At 38.4% G+C, this 14,735-nt stretch overlaps 1 protein-coding gene across 2 annotated transcripts in view; it reads right to left on the bottom strand.

Annotated features, from left to right (window-relative positions):
- HELB (DNA helicase B) overlaps window positions 1–14,065 on the bottom strand; it is a 36,427-nt gene extending 22,362 nt beyond the window's left edge. The window contains exons 1-6 of one of the 2 annotated variants that reach the window (XM_009424979.5): window positions 13,724–14,065; window positions 11,369–11,788; window positions 10,001–10,170; window positions 5,904–6,806; window positions 2,347–2,524; window positions 1,106–1,247 (exon numbers count right to left, since the gene is read on the bottom strand). In XM_009424979.5, coding sequence (XP_009423254.1) covers window positions 1,106–1,247; window positions 2,347–2,524; window positions 5,904–6,806; window positions 10,001–10,170; window positions 11,369–11,788; window positions 13,724–13,910 — 2,000 coding nt within the window. In that variant the 5' untranslated portion in view covers window positions 13,911–14,065. The remainder of the gene's footprint in view (window positions 1–1,105; window positions 1,248–2,346; window positions 2,525–5,903; window positions 6,807–10,000; window positions 10,171–11,368; window positions 11,789–13,723) is intronic. The other variant, XM_016923076.4, reaches the window with a different exon arrangement.
- Window positions 14,066–14,735: the final 670 nt, after the last annotated feature.

Raw genomic sequence — 14,735 nt, forward strand, 5'->3', positions numbered from 1 at the left:
GCCAAAAGACTGGACACCCTTCTAGTTTCTGCTACATCCTACTTAGGAGATGTTCAAGCAACAAAACATTTTGTAAAAAAGAGTAAAAACCAGATATACATTTTGGTACAATGACTAACATAGACTCAGTATTCAAAGGTCCCATTATATCTAGAGATTTTAATACAGTCGCATCGATTAATGATAGGGATATGTTTTGAGAAAAGCATCATTTGGCAATGTTCATCGTCGTGTGAATAGCATAGAGTGTACTTACACAAACCTAGATGGTATAGCCTACTATACATCTAGGCTATATAGTACAGCCTATTGCTCCTAGGCTACAAACCTGCACAGCATGCTACTGTACCAAGTGCTGTACCCAACTGTAACACAATGGTAAGTATTTGTGTGTATGTAAACATATTTAAACATAGAAAAGGTACAATAAAATTATAGTTTTATAATCTTATGGCACCACTGTCATAGATGTGCTCTGTTGTTGACCAAACATTATGTGGCGCATGACTGTATTAAAAAAAAGTCATGAAATAATAATGATTGTGATTTTCATATGTGTGGATTATGGAGAAACCAAATGTCTGAGCTGACAGAGGATAACTCCAAAGGCTTATGCAAAGACGAAGGGAAGAGAAGGGTTCTTTTCTATTTAAGGGAAGTAAGATGCCATGGGTGCCTCTAGGATTCATCTAGGAGTGAAATACCACATTCAATTATTTTGCCTTCAGCTTTCTCCCACAAAAATTAGGGGATATTTCTTCCCCAATTCTCCCTTGCACGTAAATGAACTTATTTCCAAATCTCCATTCCCCTTGGGCTTATTCTAGTCCTTAAGCTTAATACAATTTTAATTCATATACATACTTTTAAAATCAGGAAACCTCATCCATTTTTAAATTTCAATAATAACTTATGCTGGACCAGTAATGAAAAACATTAACTTTGCTTTTCTAACTGTAGGGCAAAAGGTTTATAGTTGAAGGATGGAAGAGTTTTGCTAAAAGGTACAGTAAATGTATTGTACTAAATCATTCTAATTCAAAAGCCATTTTTTAAAATTTCTAATACAACAGACAGAAAATGCAAACTCTTAGTAATATTATACCTTGTAGCATTGTCCACAATTAGCTGAGATTCTGCTCTATGGTTTGTCTTTAGCTCAATAGCACAATTTCTTGACTTAAGAGTCTCAAAAAGATCTTTCAGCAAGTTACCAGGTTCAATACTGGGTAACTGTCTAATGTCACCTAAAAGAAAAAAAGATACAGTAGCAAGACTTACTCTGAGAAAAAAATACACCCAAGATTGTTTAAAATTATTTAACAGTTTAAAGTTAAATACCTTACAAAAAACAACATTTAAACAGTATAAGATATAAAAATAGTAATAACACGATAAGGTGACAAAATCTAAATAGAACATCTTTCATACCTATAACCACAGGGAAACTGGGTAGAGGCATATGTTTTAGTCAACTATATTAGGGAAAAAAAAAAACAGGCTTTAGACATTTGTAGTTAGTCCCTTTTTCAATCATGTTCAATGTCTTACTGAAAGTGGAAGAATCTATAGCCTCAAATAGATAAAATAAGTGTACAAAATATAAAACAAACAAATAAATGCATTTGATAACAGATATGTTCCAGTAATCTAATAGTGATGTTCTGCTCTATTAAAAATATTTTTTGCATGCAACAAATAAGCCCTAAATATAAGAAAAACATGTACTGGGGGAAGCAGAGAGAAGGCTTAAGCCATTAATAGAATCAACTGCTTAAAAGACATCCTCAAATACCTAAAAAAATAATAATTTTTATATACAACTTGATTCTCCAATTGTGATTTTATTTTTTTCTCCATTAAATCATATGGTCTACAGAGCATGACTACCCAGGAGAATCTAACTGAATCTTATCAGAATTGGAAGGACTTAAGAGGCTGGTGAGGTCTAATTTATTAGCTTAGCATTATGAAATTACTTTTAAGTGGCCTATAATTCAAACTTTTTATCATTTCCAAATGATTCACATCCTGATTTACTCTGAATCTGTGGCACTTTTACTATTTTAATAGCCATCATTTAGGTGATTAGCAGTAGCCCTTAACAACCCTATTTCATTCACATCCCAGCCTGCTAATATCCTGGCCAAAACAAAACAACCCAAGCTGATTAGGAGAGTGGTCAGATTTAATTTCATGTAGCTTTGGTATCTTCATGTAGCTTTGGTATCTTCGTGTAGCTTTGGTATCAGTTCTGGTGTAAACAACCAACTAAATGGTGTAAACAACCAACTAACCACAATACTTTGAAATAAACATCAGAATTCCAACAATATTTTAACTTACCAAGGATAATAAGCTTAGAAAGTTTGGAGTGCTCACACAATAAATTTAAGACCGATTTGAAGATTCCTACAGATACCAAACTCCCTTCATCCACAACCAGAACTCTAACCGAAGAAAATTTCCATGGTTTGTTTGTGGTCATCATTGTTTGAGTCCATGAATAGAAGCTATAATTGACCTACAAGCAAAGTATGGCATTCCTAAAGTCAGGTTATAAAATCTACAAAACCAAAAATTAATAGCAAGTTATTTTGAGGCAAAACTCGTAAATTGGCAGGGGTGGGTGGGAAGTAAAGAAACACAAAAGTTATAGGGTTGAATATGCAGAACAGACAGCCCAAATAAATCTAAAAACAAACAAACAAAAAATCAGATTGTTCCAAAATCTCAACACTTCCCTCATCGTTCTTAAACACAGAAAGCTCCCTATTCTTTTCCATTCCCAAATAAACCTTCTCGTGGCCATCTGAGATATGCCACTGAAGCTCTTCCCTTCTCCCAACCATAGTACTCCATTCTGGAATAAAAGCAGCGCTTTCTCAACCGAATTATGAAAATACTACTTTTTCTTTCACGTACTCCAAACTTCCTCACCTCAAAACTTTTTAAAAACTACCACCGCACCACCCCCAACAACAAATAAACAACAAAATTCTTTATTACAAATGTAATACTATTTATTATTTTTTAAATATAGATGAGAAAAAAATTGGTTGTAAAATTACAACCAGAGAACATTCAATATTTTAGTGCATATCATCCCAAAAATGTTTCTATGTCATCAGTATGAACATTTATAGGTTGAGTATCCCTAATCTGCAAATTCAAAATCCAAAATCCTTAACTTTTTGAGCACTGACATAACACTCAAAGGAAACACCCACTGGAGCATTTCAGATTTTCAATCTGTGTTATGTACAGATTTTCTAAATGGTATCATATCACATCTTCATCTAATTTTTCTACTAAAACTAGATTCAACTGTCTATTAAGTAAAGCCTTCATATTTCCTACCCAAATGCATCAATTCCCTTCAACAAAACCCCCTATGCTCACAGTAGCCATGTCTCACAACATTTGGAATTAGCCATTTCTTTTCTCTTATTTGATATATTCAATTTATTATCTTAGAAATGCTGACATTTTCCACTGTATTTCTAGTGCTACCAGCTCAATACAGGTTCCATCTATCAGCACCTTGATGACTCCAATAGCTTTGCAGCCAGGTTCCCCCACACACAATCCCAGGATGGGATTGCCCCATAAAATACAGGACATCCAGTTAAATTTGAACTTCAAATACACAATAAATGACTTTAGTATAAGCAAGTCAATGAATTATTTGATACAAACTTATACTAAAAAATTATTCATATTTTTATCTGCTAAATCTGGCAACCCTAGTCCAAGGATGATAAATGGCACTCCAGTGCTCTTTCTGTGCTCTTGCACTCTCTCCTGAGCCTAAACATAGCTTCAGAAATATTCTCTCACTCAGCATCCCAAGCAGATATTAAGATACTACCAACTAATCAGAGCTGACACATCAGATAAAACTTGGTAATGATCCCTTTCGGGTGTCCCCTTCTAATTCAATCCTTCAGATTAATCGGACATGAAGGCATAGTACAAAAAAAAAGATCATAAACTGATCAGAAAACTCTTCCACTGATAAACTACACTGAACATCTCTAGGTCTCCATTCATTCATGTGATAAATAAAGGTAATAGGCAAGATATGATAAGTGGCTCATGGCTCTATGACTCTATATGATCTTCCTTAAAACTTCTTTCACTCTCTTGCTTAGGAACCTAAATGGCTCCCTAAGAGATCAAGTTCGAGTTTCATTGTTAGTGTACAGCATCTGTAATAAATGAGGAAATAATGACACCATGGAAAGAACAACAAGCTGGAAGGCTAGAAATCTCTATTTCAAGTCCCAGTTCTACACCTAACTGAGATCTTAGGCAAAATGTTTAACATCCCCACACTTCAACTGGCTTTTCTGTAAATGTGGAGATAACATCACTTTATCAAGGATGTAATGAGATAAGTCAAAATACTTTACTAACTTTAAAGCTCGAATTCACTGTCTAACCCAAGTTTAATTTCCACTATTCTGTCAGACACAGGCTTCATTCCAGTCAATGAAGTCACCTCAAAATCCTCCAGGCACACTACGATCATATTCCTCGATGCCTTTGCAAAGGCCTTTCCCCTAAGTCCAATGTCCTTCTCCTCACCTGAGTCTCCATGTTCCTTGGAGTCCAATTCAATGATTACCTTCTTCAGAAATCTTCCAACTACCATGTTTCTTTATCTAAAAAATGGCAGGTCAGGGCTAGGGCTAGAGGAACCTCTCCAACTCTTTACAAGCTTAAACTCCATGATTCTTAATTATAGCCAATACTATTTTTTCAAGAATGTTAATTTATTTGAAATTTTTATTATGTAACTACTATTTGTCAGGCACTGTTCTAGGTGGAAGAAATAAAGACTTATTCCTGATGAGCAAAGTCCTCACTTTCATCCTACAAAATATAGGCCTTTTACTTCCATTTCCAATGTTACTCAAAATGTGGTCTATGGACTGTGACATGTTTGTAACCAGCTCCCATGAGAAACAGATATTGTACCAGGATGTAAACTAACTATATCATTACGCCTACACTCTAGTGGGACTGAATTTTTGTTGTTGTTTTTAGACAAGGTCTTACTTTGTCACCCAGGCTGGAGTGCAGTGGTCTAAACATGGCTCACTGCAGCTTCGACCTCACAGCCTCAAACAATCCTCTCACCTCTGCCTTCTGAGTAGCTGGAACTACAGGTGCATGCCACCATGCCCACCTAATTTTTTAATTTTTTGTAGAGATGGGGGTCTCACTATGTTGCCCAGGCAAGTCTCAAACTCCTGAGCTCAAGTGATCCTCCCACCTTGGCCTCCCAAAGTGCTGGGATTACAGACAGGAACCACAGCACTGAACCCAATAGGTTTTTTTTTTTTTTTCCATAAGACTTACTCAAAGAAGGAAGCAGTGCACTGATTTACTTCTACCATTAGCTCCTTTCTCATGCAAACTGGTAACAATTTACAGACTGCTGCTTTGAAAAGCATTGATCTAAATGATTAGTTACTGCAAGACAGGGACCCAGGAAATATTCAATAAATTCCCACTGATGGCTTTAAGAAATAAGTTTGTCTTTAAGGTAAATTTTTTTTGTTCGTTTGTTTTTTGAGATGGAGTCTCGCTCTGTTGCCCAGGCTGGAGCGCAGTGGTGCAACCTCAGTTACTGCAACCTCTGCTTCCTGGGTTCAAACGATTCTCCTGACTCAGCCTCCCGAGTAGCTGGGACTACAGGTGTGTGCCACCATGCCTAGCTAATTTTTTGTATTTTAGTAGAGACAGGGTTCCACCATGTTAGCCAGGATGGTCTCCATCTCCTGACCTTGTGATCTGCCCGCCTCAGTCTCCCAAAAGTTCTGGGATTACAGGCGTAAGCCACTGCGCCCGGCCGACAAATGTTTTATCTACAGATGAAATGTCAAAGGTTTTACCTGACACAGTGTGTAGGCATGAAGACCAGTTTTCTGTCTTAGTAAGCCAGCTGCTTTCCCTGTAGGTGCTGTGAGCAAAACTTCTATAGCCTTGCCCGCCTCTAGTTGACTTTGCTCAGTAAAGGTAATCCATTCTTCTGAAGCATTCTGGTCTTGTTCAAAATCTTCACAGGCTTTTTTTACTTCTCTTTCTTCCAACTGCTCTATATGCTTAAAAAGACGGCTAACGATTGTGGTCTTCCCACATCCACCTTTCCCACTTATGACTGTCACAGGATTGGAGCAAATCATTTCCAAAGCAGCCACCTGATCCCGATCCAGTGGAACTTCAACCTGATCCTGATCCAGCTGAACTTCACTTATTTCTGCATTAATTTCATTTTCACCATTAGTCCAAATATGGTCACCATTGTCCTGTGTGTCCACAACATCCACAGGATTTTCTAATCTTACTTCATCAGGTTTGCTCTCATTCAATGCATCATCGCTTGAATTCTCAGGTTTTGTGGTGTGAATAGAGGCAAGCACCTTTTCGACATCGACACATAAATGCCAAGGAGGTTTCTTCATCAGGTCACAAATTGAAAAGGCGATGGCTCTTTCAGCATGGTAAAGGTCATAAGGGAAGACACAGGACTTCTCATATGTCACCACACCAATATCCTTCAAAAACTTCAGAGACTCTGAAGCAGCATGAAATGACATATGATTTGACAATGTCAAAGTTAAGTCATTCACTTCAACATATGTGTGCCCATCTTCTCTACATATCTGCTTCAGTCTGGAATATATTATTAATGCATTCTTCTCCAAATCAGTCATCAGCTGGAGAAGAGACTCGCACTGACAAAATGCTATCCAACTTGCCTCACATCGCAGGAGTTTCCACTCTCTGTAGGTTATCTTTAAGAAATAAAGTTCAGGTTGGTTTATAAACATCATAAGTGTTTATGAATATGTTCTTTATTAATAATTTTTTAAATCCCAGAAGACATGAACTTCAACAAAATTTACAGAAAATACCATAGAACATCACTAATTTTCTAACTGGCTGCACTGTAATTAGAGATCTATATAATTTTTAAATAAAAATTATATTTTATCACACTAACACACACAGTTTTAAAAGTGAAATAATACTATAAGGCTTATCACAAAAATTATGAATCCTTTCCTTATCCCTTCTCATGCCTTCTAAAGGCAACATCTCCAACACTTTAGTTATTTCTTCCAGAATTTACTTCCATATTTCTAAGTACTATAGATATTTTTCCTTGATTTTTAAAAGATTTTAGATATTTATTATTAACTCCTTACTATGGAAAGTCTATCTCTATGGAAGGTCACTCTATTTTATACCATTACCTCCACAGGTGTTTCTTTGGTTTCTATATTTGAAAAATGTTGTAGTATACATTTTGTTCAATTTTGGTTAAATAGGTATTTATTATGCTTATGCAAATAGGATTCACAGCTGAGTGACAGGATGTACTCTGTTACATTAAGTTTTCTGTTGAACTCAGTGTGTATCATGAAGTTAACATCTGCCTCATTTTCTTGACTTGTTTAGTTTTCTATGTGTCTATCAACCATTCTGCCTAAACTCTACAGAAGAGATACAGAACTCCCTTCACTATAATCTACTGAGCACGTCATCTATCGGCTCCATTTTTTCTTAATGGAGACATCACTCCTGAGCCCTCCATACCTTTTATGGGCTGAACTGTGTCCCCCCAAAATTCATATGTTGATGTCCTAACCCCCAATATCCTCAGAATGTGACTATATTTGGAGACAGGGTTTTAAAGAGGTAATTAAGGTTAAATGGGACTATTCACCTCATTGATGAGGTCTTCGAGATGGGCCCCACTCTAATATGACTGGTATTCTTATAAGAAGAAGAGATTAGGACATAGACTGGCAAAGAAGGAAGGCCATGTGAAGAAATAATAAGAGATAATGACCATCTACAAGCCAAGGAGAGAAGCCTTGGAAGCAATCAACCCTGTCCACACCTTGATCTCAGACTTGTAGCCTCCAGAATTGTAAGACAAAAAATTTCTGTTGTTTAAGCCAACCAGTCAGCAGTACTTGTTCTGGCAGCCCCAGCAAACTAATACAATACTTGGACAGTGGTTTACATGCTGAACGGTGAGACCTCAGGCCTCCTTTTCTCAGGAGTCCCAGAATGCTGCATCCAGGCTTAAAATCTCCACGTATGATTCTTCTCTGAGAAGAGTGACTGGACAGGAGAAAACACTTCCAGATCCTGACATGGCGGGAGGGAGGGGACTGTTCCCTAATGAAAAACCTGAGTCACCACCAGATAATCTCTGCCTTATCCCCACCTGGTATCCCCAAGCCTGGATGCTCTCAGTTGAATGGCATCAGGCAAGAGAAACCTCTATCCTCTTGCTAGGGCGGGAAGCAGTAATCACTTAATGCCCACAATGGGGAGAGAATCTAGGACTTCAACAGCTCCTTAAACAGGGGTTCACTTAATCCAGAAGGCAGAAAATACAGTAGCTGATATGTAATGCTTTAATTTTTTTTTTTTTTTTTTTTTAGAGGAGGTAGAAGACCAGGTGTGTTAGCTCATGCCTGTAATCCCAGCACTCTGGGAGGCCAAGGTGGGCAGATCACTTGAGGACAGGAGTTCAAGACCAGCCTGGCCAACATGGTGAAACCGTGTCCCTACTAAAAATACAAAATTATCTGGGTGTGGTGGCACACGCCTGTAATCCCAGCTATTCAGGAGCTGAGGCAGGAGAATCGCTTGAACCCGGGAGGTGGAGACTGCAGTGAGCAGAGATCACACCATTGCACTCCAGCCTGGGTGGGAAAAAAAAAAAAGAAAAGAAAAGGGGAGGTAGAGAGAAAGGGATAGTGGCAGGGAAGGAAGAAGGCTGGCCCTAGGATCTTGATAGACATAGCCTCAAACTCACTTGACCACAAAGAAAAACGCAAGGTCTGTGCTTCACCAGGAAGATGGTGAGCCTAGCAAGAGTGAGAGTAAGGGCCTGATCGCATCTCCATTCTACACTGGTAAGGTCTCAATAAATGTTTACTCAATTATATTAGCCTAACACAATGTGTATTGTTAATAATAAAATGTTATATAATTTATTCTTGAAATGTGAACAGGCTCTAAAGACCTCTAAAAGAGCTAAAAAACGATCTTCCCTTCTTAATATCTCTATAAAGAACATTGGATTTTACAGGGTTTTTTTAAACAAAAAGGTAAACTATTATTACCTGCCTTTTACATGTAATTGCTCTTCCACTCTTCTCCACTGAATAAATATATATAATAATCTCATGTTCCAGAATCTCATCTTTAAAAGCATACTGAATTCATAGACATTTTATGTAAGGGAAAAATTCCTTATTCCAGTATTTCTCAAACTCAGCATCTGCAAACATTTTTGAGGTTCCAAGAATTTTCTCAGAGTTTCTCAATTGTATTTTTCTTTGCAAAACCACCTTATAAGCAAGAACTACCAAGATTAAGTACCACATTTGGTTTCCAATACCACTGGAGCCTCAGTGTGCCCCTTTACTGCTCATTGTCTCTAATAATAAGAACAGAAGCGGATTCATTTGTAAATGATGTTAGTGTACAAAATAAAAATCAAATGACACCATGATATACCACATGAATAATGAAAATTGTCAATAGTTCAAACTGGAAGTGGGAAATTGAGTTGCACAGCAGAATGGACTTGCCAAATTTGTAAGAGCTGTTGACCTCAATAAGATCTATATTCAAGTTGCAAATGACAATTTAGTTACAGGACATTTGTCACATTAAATTACATAACTAAATTAATGCCCATAAATTGAATGTCATCAATTTTTTTCATTTACAAATTTATGCAACTTTACAAGTTGCATAACAACTTATAAAATGTTCTTATGCTATAGCTTCTTATGCTATAGCCATAAGAAGTTTATGTACAGTTGCAACATTTGAATAAAAATAAATCAATACTGGGGTCCACACAAATTTTTTTCCTTTGAAAGAGAAAGGAAAATTGCCAAATCTGAAACCATGCCTTACACAAGATTACTATATGCTGAGCAAATGTTTTACTTACTTTACTAAATCCAAGTTTCCACGGATGTGTACCTAAAATCTCTTCTATCTCTTTCAACATCTCTATAGAACCTGACCCTATGATCCATTTAAAGTGTCGAGGCAGAAGAACTGGAAGGAATTCCATTATCTTCGGAAACTGCAAAGCTGTCATTACATTTCTAAATGGAACTACAAGATATCAGAAAGGAACAAAGTAAAACATAAATGAACCCAAAGAATGACTGATTTGAAGTACTTTCTCATTTTGCACAACCGATTCAAGAAACCCAAGTCAAAAACAGATTAGTACACTTGCTTTAACCAGTAAGAAAATTTTGATCATATTATGACAATTGCTTTTGTACTGAGATGGTTTTCATTGTGTTTAACACCAAAATTTATGTTCTTTAAATGCTTAAATAATGATTTCTTAGCCTTTTGTTTCCTACTGTCTGCACTATAACAGAATAAAAATTCTGACTCAATTATATAAAGATAAATTTAAAGCTAAGGATATAAAATAATTTACATAGTAACCTTCATAATCATTTTCTATAATCATAATCTTTTGTCATTGAAATCATTCATTGATGTACCATCAAATTTATTTGATACAATTAGGAAATGAAATATTCCATATATATGAATATCCAGATAACAAATCATATTAAAAATTACTTGAAACCATTTTGGACTGAAGTATTTCCTAAATGTATTATTCACATCCTTGTCGTTCTTCTCTACCTCTTTAAACAGAATCATTTACAACTGATTTTTTTTTTTTTTTTAACTGAGACAGTGTCTCACTCTGTCACCTAGGCTGGAGTACAGTGGTGCAATCATGGCTCACTGCAGCCTCCATTTCCTAGGCTCAAGTGATCCTCCTGCCTCAGCCTCCCAAGTAGCTGGGACTACAGGTATATATCACCACACCTGGCTAATTTTTAAAAAATTTTTTGTAGAGACAAGGTCTCACTACATTGCTCAGGCTAGTCTCGATCTCCTGTGCTCAAGTGATCCTCCTGCCTCAGTCTCCCAAAGTGGGATTACAGACGTGAGCAGCTACCACACCTGGCCAGCAACTGAATTTTTTTTTTATTAATGATTCAAGGTAATCGCTGTGAGTACAAAAATTAGAAAGAGAGATTAAAATCACAATTTTAGAGGTGGAAAGGAACTGGAAGATTTTAAAGATCAGCTCATATAATCCCTTCATGCTACAGATGAGAAACCTGAAATGTCAATGGCATACTCCAAAAGCAACATAAACACATTTTTCACCAAATGGATTTTTAAAAAGAATACTATGCTAGTGGTAACATTTTAAACACTGTAGTTATTAAGTATGTCAATTACACTGAAACTTGATGATAAAAATCACACTTACTTGTGTTTTCCAGAGGAAGACTCATCTCATTGTCTGGGAACAACTCTTCCTGACCATTCTGTGTAGGCTGCTTTTGATCTTTCCTTCCAGTTTCCTTGTGGAAAGTTCTTAGTGTTTCCCTAAGATTTTCAAAGTTTAGGTTTTTGTAGTTTGATACCTCCTTTACCCATGTTAAAAATTTATTAACATCATCACTGGAGACCTCACACTCTTTAAGAAAGAGAGCACAGATATGTTTTTGATTTGGTGGTGACATATCAGACTGCAAAAAGTAAGACGGAAATCCTTGAACTTGATATTGATAGCTCCTTGATCCCACCACAGGCTTTACTTGTACCTTCACTCTCCACCAAGCACCTGTTATCGGAAAACGTCCAAACACTTTACATGTCTCTTGCGTGTTTTCATCACAAATTGAAACTAAAAAAAACAAACAAAAACCCACAAAAGTTAACTCTGGAGATTATTTAGAAACCGTTTCCTCAAAGTTTTATCAAACTTACCACTATCTTTAATCTCCCTACAGCACTCTCTGAAGATGTCTGGTAGGGTGCCTGTAACACTGCATTCTGCCTACCTCTTTTTCTGTCTCCCTCCACTACACTCTAAATACTAAAACAGGACACTGTTTCGTTTGTCTTTGTATTCCAAAACGCAACCACAGTACACAGCAGGTGTCTGCTGTTCCTCTTCTAAAATCAGTCCCCTCTCTGCTACTCTTGACTTCAGCCAATACTGGCCTTCATGCAGTTTCTTTAAAATGCCATGGCCCTTCACTCAAGTTATTCCATCTGCCTTAACTGATCTCCCCTTTACTGTTTACTACATTTACTACAGACCTCAGCTTAACTATCACTTACTTAGAAAAGTCTTCCCTGAATCTCATGTATAAAACCTCTCAAAGCACTATTTAGCATTCCTTCTAAGCATTTAGTAACATTATAGTTACTTCTGTGATTAAAGAATGTTTGTTTAATACACTAGAGGGTAAGCTTCATTAAGACTGCAACCTTGTTATTTTATTTCTCTAGGTTTTCCCAGCACCAAACATGCTAGCCAGTTGATGATACTTTAGAATGACGACTAAGCCCTCCACAAATACTTGAAACTTTTCTGCCTAAATCTGCGCTGTCCACCCACGTGGCTATTTAAATTAAAATGTAATAAAATTTAAAATTTCTCTCCTCAGTTACACTAGCTGGATTTCAAGTTCTAAACAGCTACATATGGCTAGTGGCTATTATACCAGACAGTGCAGATATAAAACACTGCCATCATCATGGAAAGTTCTACTGAACAGCACCGGTCGGCACATTAAAATATTTTAAGTCTCAGTCACAAAGTATACATAACAGGTATAACTTATAGCACAGGAAACTACCTCATAGCACAGGAAACTACTTATACAAGGTTTACCCGAACCACAAGGTTACTAACACCAGTTAACAATCATCTGTGCACTGAGGTGTTCCTTGTGTTTCGTTTTTCTTTTTCTTTTCTTTCCTTTTTGTTTTTTGAGATGGAGTTTCGTTCTTGTTGCCCAGGCCGGAGTGCAATGGTGTGATCTCAGCTCACTGCAACCCCCACCTCCTGGGTTCAAGCAATTCTCCTGCCTCAGCCTCCCAAGTAGCTAGGATTACAGGTGTGCGACATCACGCCCGGCTAATTTTGTAGTTTTGTTGTTGTTGTTGTTGTTGTTTTACTAGAGACAGGTTTCACCATGTTGGTCAGGCTGGTCTCGAACTCCTGACCTCACGTGATCCACCTGCCTCGGCCTCCCAAAGTGCGTGAGCCACCGCGCCCGGACTGTTTTGTTTTTCCAAGAAGCTGAGGAAGAACCACGTATTTGACTCCAGGCAATATAGGACAGTAATTACAAGTTCTCATTCTATAGAACTTGAGGATAAGTGGTCAGAAGGAAAAATAAAAGTTCCGATTCTGGGTGGAAATAGAGACTCAACATCCACTGTTTCCTTAAGCGTAAAACTACCTTACATTAAAGGTACATTAAATTAAAGGACGACCATTAAAATGAGAATAATTTTTTTTTTTTAAAAAAGGGCAACCCGCTCGGGTCCCCTTCCACACTGTAGAAGCTTTGTTCTTTCGCTCTTTGCAATAAATCTTGCTGCTGCTCAAAAAAAAAAAAAAAAAAAAAAAACACATAGTATGTGTCCAGTTAAAGTCACTGCTATTATTATAGTCATAATTTTACCCTTAGTAGGATGAAGCAGCTAGACCACTGATAAGCTAAATCTGTTAGCACGACTGGGTGCCTTGCTCAGGGCAAAGCCAGAACGGGAAGCGCTACTTTGGACCCTCCAACCCCATCCCCCGGGCAGACGCCTTCCTCACCGCGGAGGCACCCGGGGAGGCTGCCAGCCTTTACGCCCCCACTGCAGAGCTCCTCGGCGTCGATGAACACGGACTCTTCATCCTCCTCCACGTCGTCGTTTAGGTAGTCGTCGTCCTCCTCCACCAGATCCCTGGGTGGGAGCAGAGGTCCCTGAAGTTGGCGCAGGTACGGACTCGACCTGGCCATGCTTCTCCTGAACTCAACCCAAACAACTCGGGAAAACCCCGGCTAACTGCATGGTCATGATCAGCCAATCAGTTCTACGACTGTAAGGCCATCAACTTCCGGGAACGGCCTGGCGGCCGCCAGCCTACGTAAAACCTGGGAGGCAGCGAAGCCCCGCCCCAAGTTTCCAGGAATTGCCGAGGGGAGGGCATGTGGAAGGGGCGGGGCAAGGCGGGGTAGGGGCGGGGAAGGGAGAGCGAGGGGCTGGGAGATGGGCGGGGCTTCCGCTCCTTTTGGAGCCTGGTGCTGGGCGGTGATTATCAGGAAGGTGCTGGGACGAAATCAGCGCTGGGGAGTGACGGGCGTGGCACCTGCAGAACCGCCAGTGCACGGCATCTCCTGCGGAGAGAGAACGGGGAGAAAGTCCACTTCTGCTGAGCTTGAAGAACCTGGAAAAGCAACCCCCACCCCAACCTTCCCAAAACGAAAGTATAGCAGATGCCCTTCTGGAATCGGATCTAGGGCAGGGACCTAGAATTCTGTCTTTTTAATGTACATTCCGGGCTGTTCTTTTTGATGCTCAGCTAGGTTTGGACACCACTGGATTAGATAACATTCAAAGTTATTTTTATCCTTTCCTCTGTGAGTACACCCTGGTCTCCCAAACTTATTTAAGCTGGGCTGCTACCTGCTGACAGTGGGGCAAAAGTGCCTCTTTGCAGCCCAGAGTATAGACAGGAATAGGGGAAGGGAAATAGAAGAGAAAGGAACGTGGTTTTAAAAACTATTATGGGGCTATGATTCTCTTACTTGATGAGGATGGTACTTGAAAGTCTTGGTACTATT

Source organism: Pan troglodytes, chromosome 10 (assembly GCF_028858775.2).
Source record: "Pan troglodytes isolate AG18354 chromosome 10, NHGRI_mPanTro3-v2.0_pri, whole genome shotgun sequence".
NCBI classification, from domain to species: Eukaryota; Metazoa; Chordata; class Mammalia; order Primates; family Hominidae; genus Pan; species Pan troglodytes.